The sequence below is a fragment of the Schistocerca nitens genome, chromosome 9 (genome assembly GCF_023898315.1).
Source record: "Schistocerca nitens isolate TAMUIC-IGC-003100 chromosome 9, iqSchNite1.1, whole genome shotgun sequence".
NCBI lineage: Eukaryota > Metazoa > Arthropoda > Insecta > Orthoptera > Acrididae > Schistocerca > Schistocerca nitens.
Window position 1 is genome coordinate 83,479,745 of NC_064622.1, and position 13,427 is coordinate 83,493,171.

The 13,427-nt window shown below is 40.1% G+C and overlaps 1 protein-coding gene across 2 annotated transcripts in view; it reads left to right on the plus strand.

Annotated features, from left to right (window-relative positions):
* The window catches only part of LOC126203247 (eukaryotic translation initiation factor 4E transporter), a 282,811-nt gene that overhangs the window by 247,486 nt on the left and 21,898 nt on the right, over positions 1–13,427 (plus strand). For both annotated transcript variants that reach the window (XM_049937501.1, XM_049937502.1), the window contains one exon: positions 4,620–4,760. In XM_049937501.1, coding sequence (XP_049793458.1) covers positions 4,620–4,760 — 141 coding nt within the window. The remainder of the gene's footprint in view (positions 1–4,619; positions 4,761–13,427) is intronic.

Genomic DNA, 13,427 nt, shown 5'->3' on the forward strand with positions numbered 1-13,427 from the left:
AGGTTGCGATATGCAAACTGATATATATTTCTTACTAACACACAAATTCTGAGGCAGTTGCTACCTTCGCCTTACACGTCTAATTGCGGTTATCTCTTTTTATTGATTGCTGATTTTCAGTACTTCGTCACACGCAATGCTGATGGTTAACATTCACAACAATCCTCACTGCAATCCATGGTTGTTGCTGGCCGACGCGGTTGACGCGAAACACGTAATTCGGCACTTGTCACTTTCTGTTTCATATCACTCGCGAACCGGTATTAGTGAGGGTCAACCCCACAATTATCAGGGGGACGTGCTCGTTTGTCATACTCCAGTGAATTTTACCGTTTACAACTCACGCGACCACCATTCTTGCCCGTCTCTCCAACACTACTTCTCACTCGACACACTCCAGTACTACCGCGCACTCAACACTAGTCTCACTGCCTCCTGCAGTGCTTGACAATCGACTCCTGTCTACTATCGACCTGGACGTCGGATACTAGCATCTATGTTCGTGGGATCATGGATCCCTTACAAACATATGATTCATGCCCGGCTGGTATGGTGGCTAGAGTCTTTAAATTTACAGATGAATGCACAGTGTGGATTTAGAGCACTGCGTTGTGTAGTTGACCCTCTCATTACTTTGTCCACGCATGTCATGAATGGTTTTCTGCGGAAATTCCAGACTGTGGCCATGTTGTTTGATTTGGAGAAGGCCTAAGACGAGAACTGGTATCCTCCATACACTTTATATATGGGGCCTCCATGGCCGCCTGTCCTGTTTCCTTCAGGCATTTTTGTAAGACCAAGTTTTCAAGGTGCCTGTGGGTTCTGCCTTGTCGGACACCTTTATCCAGGGAAACTGTGTGCCTCAGGGTTCCGCCCTAAGTGTCAGCTTCTTTGCTATCGCTGTTACCCCTATCGTGGCTTGTCTCCCACCGGGCATCTCTGGCCTCCTTTTTGGTGACAATTCTGCCGTCTACTGCAGTTCTCCACAGCCCTGTCCTACTGAGCGGTGTCTTCAGTGGTGCATTGATCATCTCTACTCCTTGAGCATCGACAATGGCATTCGCTTTTCCACTGACAAAACCGTCTGTATGAATTTCTGGCGACACAAGTGGTTTCTCCCACAATCTTTACACTTGGGCCTGTTACTCTTCAGTTCATTTAAACTACAAAATTCCTGGGGCTCATGCTCGATAGGAAACTCTTGGTCCTCCCATGTCTCTTACCTGATAGCCCATTATACGTGGTTCCTCAGTGTCCTACATGTCCTCAGTGGTACTTCCTGGGGTGCCGATTGAACCACCCTCCTCTGTTTGTACGGGTCCCTTGCCTGTTTGAAACTAGACTATGGGTGCTTTGTTTATGCGTCTGCATGCCCATCCCCCTTACACCTTCTCAACACTGTCTACCACCATGGCATCCGTTAGGCCATGGGCGCCTATCACACCAGCCCAATTGAGAGTCTGTATGCTGAGGCTGCTGAACCGTCCCTGCCCTACCGCCGTAACTTCCTCCTCAGCAGGTATGCATGCAATTTGTCTGCCATGTGTGGCCACCCATCTTATGCCGCCTCCTATAGTGATTCCTTTGGTCGTCGGCATGGGCTCGTCCTTCTTCTGTTACCTCCTGGCACTTGCTGCGGTGGCTAAACTTCAGACTACCTGCACCTTTCCCAGTGGTTATGAACCCTTCACCATCTTGGCTTCGTGATGCGGCCCGTGTTGACCTTGGCCTTCATTCGCTTCCTAAGGACACTACTCCAGCTTCGGTCTGTTGCCTTCAATTTCACGACCTTCGCGATAGTACATTTGTATACACTGATGGCTCTCGGACAGACCATGAGGCCTTCGTCATTGGCACCCGTTTTTTTCAATATCAGCATTCGGCAAACTCCTCAGTATTTACAGCCAAGCTCTTCGCCTTGTATCAGGTCACAGAGTACATCCAATGACACAGCCTTTTCAGTTGTGTCCTCTTCTCAAACTCCCATCACTTAGTGCAACGAGTCCAGGAAAACTGTCAAGTGCTCACTCTTGATGGAGCCAGTGTAATGTTTCTATGGGTTCCTGGTCATGTCTGTCTGTCAGGAGAAGAGGCTGCTGACACTGCTCCCAAAGCTGCAGTCCTCGTACCTCAGCTTGTGAGTACCTATATTCCCTGCAATGATCTCCGTGTTGCTGTCTGTCAGGAGGTGGTGTTCTTTTGGCATCACCAATGGTCCTCCCTTCACGGGAATAAGCTCCGGCTTATTAAGCCTCTCCCAGCGGCTTGTGCAACCTACTCTCGGCCGTCCCGCAGGGAGGGAGGTTATTTTAACTTGTCTGCGTATTGGGCATTGCCTATTCAGCCAAGTGGTGCTATCCCACCACTTCATACATGTTGCACTCATGTTTTAACTGTTCGCCACTTCGTGATGGAATGTCAATTTTTTAATTTTTTACATTTCTGTTTGGGTTTGCCGTCCGTTTTCGGCTGTTTTAGTAAATGACGTGTGGGCTGTCGACTGCGTCTTACTTTCTATCCGCCAAAGCAATATGGTGAAGGCCATTTAATTTTTAGTTTTGGACGTCCATTTCTGTTTGGTGTCTTTTTTTAGCCCTTCTTCCCTATGCCTGCTTTTAGCTGTCTTCTATTATATCAGTTGGGACTGATCATGTGTAGTCGTTTTTTAACTCCTCTCTGTCTTCGTGTTCTATAGTTTTGACTTGGCCGCATATGGTCCCAGTTGTTTTTGCACCCTAAAGCAAAACAAAACCAGCAGAAATGTAGCCAATATCATATCAGTATTTGGTTCAACAACTTTTTTGGAAAAACTTTTATCAGGAAAATACAAGAATTGGAAAAAGATTCCAGATTTGTGATCCAGCAAGTAAGTGCATTCTTTGTGTAGTGGCAACTCGCAAACTGACACCAAATGTTTTACGAATAAAAAGAAATCTCTAGTTCCACAAAAGTAACGACACCTTAGTAATTTTTGAATAGGGCAATGAAAAGTTATAGCATGACGAAAGTAGTTAAGGTGTAAGGGTAACAGCTGACCAAATAGGTGAGATATAGTCATTAATAGGCACATTAACAACACTGAAAACTTGGTTGGGATTTGTCGAAAAGCTAGGTATGGTAATGTACTTGTCAGCAGCTTAGTATTTTTACTGATGCGAAATTTTTGTGTTTAACACACCCATGTTGCAATCAAATTTGCTTCACTGTTGTCTTAACAAGAGGCATTGTTGAGTGCCTGACATTGCTTGGCTGTCAGACTGCCTGCAGAATATCTGTTTGCCTGACATTGCCTGTGTACAGACTGCTGTAAACACACTCTCCATGCTTCCGTCTTCTGTTTCTGTGTTTTACACACTTTTAACTTGCTTTCTCTGTGCAGTATTAATAAATTTTGTTTCCTCAACAAGATAATGTCTAGAGTTCGTCCCCCTTTTCCATTTATATAAATAACCTTTTGGAGGTGCTCAATTACTATTACTGAGAAAGTGTGAGAAGTAGAAATGTTGGGATGTGGGTAATGTTACATTAAAATATTGGACTGTATTTTTACGCATTAATGATGTATTATGAACTGATTATTGTAGGGAAGTTTTAATGTTCACTGTGGAACGGTGACTCATTGCAGTGTCCCACTTTCAGTGGTGCACAATTTATAACAACTGTAACAAGCACTGCCGGTTTAAGGCCCACATGATAGAAGCAGCCACTTGGGACACCAAGCTGAGTGGTGTGCCAAAAGGCAACCCAGCTGTAAGATCTCTACAGACATATCTGATTTAGTAGCCACCGCTTGAGGCGCTAAGCCAAGAGATGTTCCAGGGGTGTCAAAGTGCAAGATTTGTTTACAGTGCAGATCGCAGTTAGTAGCAAAAACTGACAAGGCTGAAAACGTACAACGGCAAAGGGAGAGGGGGTGAGGCAGCAAGTCACTTCTGTGATAAAGCGTTATCGAGCCAGTGTTGGTACCAAGTCATAACTGAAGGTGCCAGAGCTGTGTAGCCAGTAGGGCAAGTTTCAGATTATGTTCTAATTACTAATAAACTTGTGTGTTCTCACAATGCTTCAATGAAATTAACTATGGGTACTGTATGTGTAAAAACTGTTGTTACATTACAGTTCCCATGTGTGAGGGCAGGGTGTATTATTGATTATTCGTTATAGAACACATCCGCTGTGAATATTTTGCAGTTTAGTACCAGTCTATAAGTACTGGGGTCCGATGTCAGTTAACACATTTATACAGTAGAGACTTGGTTTGGTAATATCACCCCATTTCTTTGAGAGTGTGGTGTGTGTGTGTGTGTGTGTGTGTGTGTGTGTGTGTGTGTGTGTGTGTGTGTGTCAGAATGAGAGCAGTTGGCACTGTTTCATAGTCTTACCTCAAAAGATAAGTTGGGTATTTCTTTGCAAAAGCTGTTGCAGGATAGTTAAAAAAAAAATGTATTTTCAAAGTCAAAATATTTGTTGAGAGGGAATTTTGCAAAGTCATGTGAAATATGACTTGCATAAATCAAAGATGTGAGCTACTCATGTAACTGCATAGTAAATGCGGCATTGTACCTGATGGCCATTATTAAGTTTTAATAAGGAATTTCATAAATTGAATGTTTCTTTTTCAGAGCAACAAAAGATGTTACAGCAGCAGCTGCCTATCAACCCACCAACTTCGCAGCAGCAGTCCTCCATATCACAGACAAGATCACAGTTGCAGCAGGCAGTTCCAACTACTTGGAATGTCAATTTGCCAAAACAGCAACAGGGTAAATTAACAGATTTTTAAGAAAATCTTTTCATTAATTAAAAGTTGTTCATTGTCCATAATAATGTATTAGTTCTGAATTTTAAAAGAGCAAAATGATTATAATTCCCTGTCCTTTGCTGGTGTTATTGTAATCCCTGACACAGCACTTGTTAAAGCCTGTGCTGTGGTAAGTGAGCGGGGTTCACCTTATGAGAGAGGATTTTCGCATAGATATTGACCGCATGTACCTGAATAGTGGCAAATCCGACTTAACCCACTCTGTAAAAATAATGATACGTCAAGTAAGTTCAAAATGCAATCATACGTCAGGATGGATCAAAAGCAAACCAGAAGATGCTACCAATGTGACAATAATACAGTCGCCAGCCTAATTAGGCATTTACTGAGTTTCTTCCCTGTACAAGTTGATATATATATTCATGCAAAACAAGAAGTTGTAACACTGCGTAATATAGTAGAATTTTAGAACCAGAAAATCTATTGAACTGCCAGTTTCACGTTCTGTACTGATATGTAAAAATCATGAATATGTAGCACTACACTATAATGTTTACTACAAAACTTTATACTGTCTATTAATCTGATTAAAATCGGACATAGGTTACCCTAGAAATTGAACTTTCATGCCACACACAAAATGTCAGTTTTGATAAAGATAAAACACTGATAAATTTTGACTTTTATATTGACTTTAACTTTTGCTGGTCAAACCAATTTAGAACACTTCAGAATTCAAATGAATGAAGGGGGGGGGGGGGGGGGGGGCCATGAAGTTGTTGTTGTTGTGGTCTTCAGTCCTGAGACTGGTTTGATGTCCTACCAACCGATTCCTTCTTCTAGTCAAGTTGTGCCACAAGCTCCTCTTCTCCCCAGTTCTATTCAATACCACCTCATTAGTTATGTGATCAACCCATCTAATCTTCAGCATTCTTCTGTAGCACCACATTTCGAAAGCTTCTATTATCTTCTTGTCCAAACTAGTTATCGTCCATGTTTCACTTCCATACATAGCTACACTCCATACAAATACTTTCAGAAACGACTTCCTGACACTTAAATCTATACTCGACGTTAACAAATTTCTCTTCTTCAGAAACGCTTTCCTTGCCATTGTAAACTCCTTTACCACTGTAAGTGTCTCATTTCCTAATCTAATTCCCTCAACATCACCCGACTTAATTCGACTACATTCCATTATCCTCGTTTTGCTTTTGTTGATGTTCATCTTACACACTCCTTTCAAGACACTGTCCATTCCATTCAACTGCTCTTCAAAGTCCTTTGCTGTCTCTGACAGAATTACAATGTCATCGGCGAACCTCGGAAGTTTTTATTTCTTCTCCATGGATTTTAATACGTACTCCGAACTTTTCTTTTGTTTCCTTTATTGCTTGCTCAATATACAGATTGAATAACACGGGGATAGGCTACAACCCTGTCTCACTCCCTTCCCAACCATTGCTTCCCTTTCATACCCCTCGACTCTTATAACTGCCTTCTGGTTTCTGTACAAATTGTAAATAGCCTTTCGCTCTCTGTATTTTATCCCTGCCATCTTCAGAATTCAATTCCAATCAACATTGTCAAAAGCTTTCTCTAAGTCTACAAATGCTAGAAATGTAGGTTTGGCTTTCCTTAATCTAGCTTCTAAGATAAGTCGTAGGGTCAGTATTGCCTCACGTGTTCAGACATTTCTACGGAATCCAAACTGATCTTCCCCGAGGTCGGCTTCTATCAGTTTTTCCATTTGTCTGTAAATAATTCGCGTTAGTATTTTGCAGCTGTGACTTATTAAACTGATAGTTCGGTAATTTTCACATCTGTCAACACCTGCTTTCTTTGGGATTGGGATTATTATATTCTTCTTGAAGTCTGAGGGTATTTCGCCTGTCTCATACATCTTGCTCACCAGATGGTAGAGTTTTGTCAGGACTGGCTCTCCCAAGGTTGTCAGTTGTTCTAATGGAATGTTGTCTACTCCGGGGGCCTTGTTTCGACTCAGGTCTTTCAGTGCTCTGTCAAACTCTTCACGCAATATCATATCTTCCATTTCATCTTCATCTACATCCTCTTCCATGTCCATAATATTGTCCTCAAGTACATCGCCCCTGTATAGACCCTCTATATACTCCTTCCACCTTTCTGCTTTCCCTTATTTGCTTGGAACTGGGTTTCCATCAAAGCTCTTGATATTCATGCAAGTGGTTCTCCTTTCTCCAAAGGTCTCTTTAATTTTCCTGTAGGCAGTATCTATCTTACCCCTAGTGAGACAAGCCTCTACATCCTTACATTTGTCTTCTAGCCATCCCTGCTTAGCCATTTTACACTTTCAGTATCATTTTTGAGACGTTTGTGTTCCTTTTTGCCTGCTTCATTTACTGTGGTTTTATATTTTCTCCTTTCATCAATTAAATTCAATATTTCTTCTGTTACCCAAGGATTTCCACTAGCCCTCGTCTTTTTACCTTCTTGAACCTCTGCTGCCTTCACTATTTAATTCCTCCAAGCTACCTGTTCTTCTTCTACTGTATTTCTTTTCCCCATTCTTGTCAATTGTTCCTTATGTTCCCCCTGAAACTCTGTACAACCTCTGGTTCTTTCAGTTTATCCAGGTCCCATCTCATTAAATTCCCACCTTTTTGCAGTTTCTTCACTTTTAATCTACAGTTCATAACCAATAGATTGTGGTCAGAGTCCACATCTGCCCCTGGAAATGTCTTATAATTTAAAACCTGGCTCCTAAATCTCTGTCTTACCATTATATAATCTGATACCTTTTAGTATCTCCAGGGTTCTTCCATGTATACAGCCTTCTTTTATGATTCTTAAACCAAGTATTAGATATGATTAAGTTATGCTCTGCACAAAATTCTACCAGGCGGCTTCCTCTTTCATTTCTTAGCCCCAATCCATATTCACCTACTAAATTTCTTTCTATCCCTTTTCCTACTATCAAATTCCAGTCACCCATGACTATTAAATTTTCGTCTCCCTTCACTACCTGAATAATTTTTTATCTCATCATACATTTCATCAATTTCTTCGTCATCTGCAGAGCTAGTTGGCATATAAACTTGTACTACTGTAGTAGGTGTGGGCTTCGAATCTATCTTGGCCACAATAATGCGTTCACTATGCTGTTTGTAGTAGCTTACCCATACACCTATTTTTTTATTCATTATTAAACCTACTCCTGCATTACCCCTATTTGATTTTGTATTTATAACCCTGTTGTGATCGCTGTATTTAAGAAAATGATTACTGAATTTATTATTCATTAAAGATTTCCAGTATATGTTACTACTCTTTTCATCTTACTTACTGCTCATTTAAATGCCTTTAAATCTGTCTCGAAATAATGTCATTACTATATCAATACTAAAGTTATCTTAAGACTTTTAGACCTTCGCTATTCATTTACTGGTTCATTAACAAAACATTTCTTTAAACACCATTCTAATATAGCTAGTTCTGCAAATAATTATTATTAACATAATTTTTAATTTTCATTTCGGGACACTCGGATTGCACAACGTTTGGAAAGAACCCTGTCTAAGTTAGTTGTGAGGATAATTAAATGGTGGAAAAGTTCTGGTAAAATTTAGGTTATTATTGCACCAAACAAACACAGTTCACTCTTTGATCCATGCAAATACAGCACTAAAAGTTTAAACCTACTAGTATCAATGCAGCGATCGGCGAGATGGCAAGGCACAGAGCACACATACAATCACAGCTATGGCTCTTGACGTATTGGCCCTTCAATTCTTCTGAGCGTAGCAATATTTTTCCATTTAGTGCCTAAGGAATTTTGCCATGCTGTGTGGGCGTTGGAACGTCATACCCGAGGCTCAGTGAAGCTACGTCTTCCAGGAGAGCCTCCTCGCTCCAGAAGGTGTTGCTCAAACCAGTGCCAAACTCAAACTACTACTGTGCCTGTTGTGCTGTGTAGTGCCCGTTGTGCTGTGCAGTGCAGTGCAGTGCAGTGCAGTGCCCGCGCGCATTTTCCCACACTCACCTGCCATCCACCTTTTACCGCTCTCTGACAGACCAGGTATTCACCCGAGATTTTGCATTCTACATATCCTAACACTTTGCCTACGTATGGACCAGACACACAGTTACAATTTTAAACATCTTAAAACAGTTACAACATTTGTTACATTTCAATTCTATTACAATATTACTTGACATTTGACATCAACATTAATATTCACATTGAAACTTATTTACAGTTTTCTTAACATAATGGCATGAAACAAATAGAAATGAAATCAGAACATCAATTAAACAACTTTATCGTAAAATCAGATGAAAAGAATTACTTATATGTACAATAGTACAGAGTCGTTGTTGTTACATTATGTGCGTCCTTTCATGTATGAAAAAGTAATAATTAATAAAATTATGATTTGTTGTATTTTTCGGATTCCATACCTCAGTTTGTAAATAAGAGAGAACGGTTATTGGATCATTGTGTGTATGGTGTTTTATGTCAACATTTTGATACATAATAGTTCATCAAAACTTAGAGTACTTAGTGTTCACCTAGGATCATGAAATTTGGAAGAACTGAGGTTTCTCTGTACAAGAAAGAAAAAAATCAGAAAATCGTTAATTTGTGATTATACCACGTGAAAATATATTTCTTTAACAGTTTTGAAGGTGTTAGAATTCCCAGGACCAATATCAACATTGATAATGGGCAAAAATCGATGAGATTATTGAATATCAGGATGAATGAATTGTGTACACACACAATGAAGTTTCTACAGAACCCGCAGACCATGTGTCCTACTTCCACCTGGCCAATTTTTCATTTATCCTACACAAACACTGAATTAAATAATCCATAATGCTATGTTCCTATGAGGTGTTCATACTGAAGCATTGCATACTTTTGTATTAGCTTTCCTGCATTTGTAGATGTGACTTAATCAGTTGTGGTAAGTTTACACACACTGTAGTGTCTATGAAGGCGTGACTCAGCCAAGCATAGAAAGTAGTGGAAGACCATCTCCTAAAAGGTAGTACTGTAGTGAGTTCAGTTTTTGCTGCTTTGTTTACGTGTCCTAGTAAAAAAAATAAACAAACTGTAGTCAGGTATGCTCTGTGGGAATGCACCTTTAAGGTGCTAATGTGAGCTGAATTTTCATGGACTGCAACCTGTGCGAAAGAAGCACCATGACATATTTTGTGAGGTCATTATCAGCATGAGGGCTGATGTCTCGTAACAAACCAGTTTGATTTGGGTGTGTGTGTGCGCGCGCGCCTCCTTATCAACATTGAGTTAACAGATAAAATTGAGAGAGTGAAATGGTACTATTTCGAGAACTGTATGGAGGAGAAACAGTGTGGTATGATATGAGCACGGAACGTGACACACACACACACACACACACACACACACACAAAGGTTATACTTGTGCAAGCTTTGGGAACCAGTGGCTCCTTCGGGCAGAAGAGTCAATGGGGAAAGAAGAGGTTGAAGCAAAAGGACTAGAGAGGTTTAGGAAAAAGGGTAGATTTCAGAAAGGTCACCCAGAACCGCAGGTCAGGGATGACTTTCAGGCGGAATGAGGAGGAGAGATTGATTATTGGGGGGCTGCACTGGACGAGAATCTCTACAGTGTGTTCTATGAAGACCTGTCTTAAACACAGTATGAAAAAGAGTGAGACACTATCGAAACAACACATACCGTAAGGGGGGGGGGGGGGTGACTTTGGGACACTTTTTTTATTTTTATTCATGTGAACCAGATAAAAATGATTCAATCTCGGATATATTTACTATCATGTGTAACTGCACTCTTGGGTTATATAACATACAAGCACAAACTAAATACTAAAGTATGACCTAATTACAGTTAAAAATAACTGTCACAATGTCACCCCACAATGCGGGAATGACTTTGTGACAGTCTGGTTTTTATACTAAAACTAATTGGGAAATAATACAGATGCAGTTTAACCCCATAAAACTTTATTTTAACATCATAAACAAATAAATTATAAAAATGAATTTTAAGTGCTAGGCTTTGATAATATTAATAGCTATTGTTTCAGGCATTACATCTCAACAACTTGACAATAAACTTGGCCTTGTTAATCTATACCATTCACTTCAAATAAACCTGTCACTTATTTGTTTGGGTGGGTTTATGCTGTACAAAACTACTTCTGCATCATAAAAAATGGCGTCAAGCTTTGATGGCCATTTCCAACTCTTCTTCGATCTCTCCATAACAGAGACAATGTAACCACCAACCTTTCTCTCAATGACTTTCCCCGAGATCAAATTACCATCAAAATTGACAACAGCATAACATCCAACAGAAAAGTCTGTGTTATTGGATTCTTCAGTGCCAAACGTTTCTTGATTTACATAGTTTGTTTCATCAAAAAAGTAGTCTTCATCAGAATCGGACAACTGTTCATGTAAAAAGTCCAAATCAGTATCATCGGATTCCTGTATAGAAAATGTTTCACTGACATCAGTTTCATCACCTGACTGACTCTTCTTTCTTTTCTGCTTCATTCTCATCTTTCCTTGTTTGTTTGCATCAGTTGTCATGTTTTCCTCAGTTTGGTTGTTTTCCACATTTAAAACATCTGCTGTTCCAATGCTCCTCCCCGCTGGAACATGTTACTTCTTACGTCTTTTCTTTTCTCTTGGCTTTCTCTCCTCTTGCCTTCTTTTCTGCAGCTCCTGAAGAAATGATTCTCCAATGTGGACTGCCATATCACCAATATTGTTTTCTAGATTAGCTTTAGGAAGTCTTGACAAAACTGCTGTTTTAGTGGAAAAATTTCTGTTTTGTGGAAACCAGACCAGATTTTTTTCTACGTTCGATTCCATGGCTTCCACAAGCTGCTTTAACAGACCAGGAAACTGATCCTTGGGAACAGGTGAGCATCTGCTTCCACAAGCTGTAATATTCCATGAAGAAAGTGTTCCCCTCCAATGGCCTTTCAACGGATGGAAAAATGCTACATCTAGAGGTTGTAGAAGGTGGGTTGTGTTTGGTGGGAGGGCTATAAATTTGATTTCGTTGTCCTCACACTGACGTAGCACTTCCAAATTGATGTGGGAGCTCAAATTATCTCCTATCAATACTTTGACACCCATTTGTTCCTTCAAAAAGGCAACATGAGAGAAATGAACCAGTCTTCAAAAACATGGTGATCAAACCACCCAGATTTGGTTCTATTATATCTAGACTCATTTGGTCCATTCTCAGTCCAAGTGGACCAAATATTTTCTGTTTTATAATTAATATAAAAAGGTGCTAGATTCCCTGCAGCATTCCCACAAAACGTCAACGATGTGGAAGCCTTTGAAGAGTTTCAAATTTGCTCTGGATTCTTGCATCCTTGCTGTGTGATGACCTTTTTGTTTCCTGGGTCATAAACGAGATTGGTTTCATCATAGTTCCAAATTTGTTGTGGAGGTACACCAGCAATCTCCTTCTCAAGATTCGAAAAGAAATGATTAATTACATTTTCATCAGTTGAAGCCCTTGAATAGGTAATATTTTTGGCAGTTCGTAGTGAAATGAAACCTTTGTGATGTTTCATAAAAGATTTGGCCCAATCTCTGGCAGGAAAATTATTTCCAAAAGCAGGTGCTTTTCACCCTGTCCTATCCAGATAGCTCTTAGCAATGCAGCAAAGATCAAAACAGGTAATTGGAAATCCATATGTAGACATGGCAACCGCATGTAGTGCAAATTCCATTTCCTCATTGTCTGTAAAAACTTGCTGACCACCTGGTGTTCTCACTGGTACTGCTGATGCAACTGGAACATTTCGGGCCTCTTTTGTTTTCAGCCACAATGTGTTCTTATGAACTTTGTACCTGAGAAGAACAGATGAATTAATATTGTGCATTGTAATAACATCTTTTCATAGTAATTCCGTTTGTGAGTAAGTTACTGACCTGCAGGAAGCTTCTGTGTGATGCAAGTTTATCCAAAACCTGTTTGACAGCTTCTGCCAGAGTTTCCTCAGTATAATTGCGGTCAGAACAACTCCCAATCCTTCTCACATATTTCTCGGCATGCTGGACTTTTAATATAGTTGGCTCAACTGACAATAAACTGGGAAAAACATAAAATGTTAGATAAAAACATTGTAGGGTGTCTTTGTGACTGTCAATCACCCCATCAACCTTCGAAATTTTGGTTATGTCTGTATAGCTTTACACCAAAAGAATATATTTAAGTTCTTTAAACATTAAATGATTGCCAACAAACATGGTTATTAATATAATTACTTGTAGAAACACAAGCAAGTGAGTTAAACGTTGTGCAGTACAAAGTTAGCAGGTTTCCTCCTGGGAAGAAAAACACACGTTTCAACTAAACCACTGTAGCAGCCATGACAGTTCGTGTAGAAGTGCAAGTGATGACCAACAGATAGCAGCACTTGCTGGGCATCTCATAGAATCGCTCATAGCCCTGTGGCAAGTGCAGAAATGGCGCAATATTTAAACTACTCGAAAAAGTTCACGTCACCCCGGCAGTCACAGAGTCACCCCCGCTTACGGTATTAAGAACAAAGGTTAATACAATCAACTATGTTTCAAAAATCCTTTGCAGTAGAAAGGTAATCATTCCCTTCAACACAGTATACACTACAAATTTGTTCCCAGTATATAAAACAG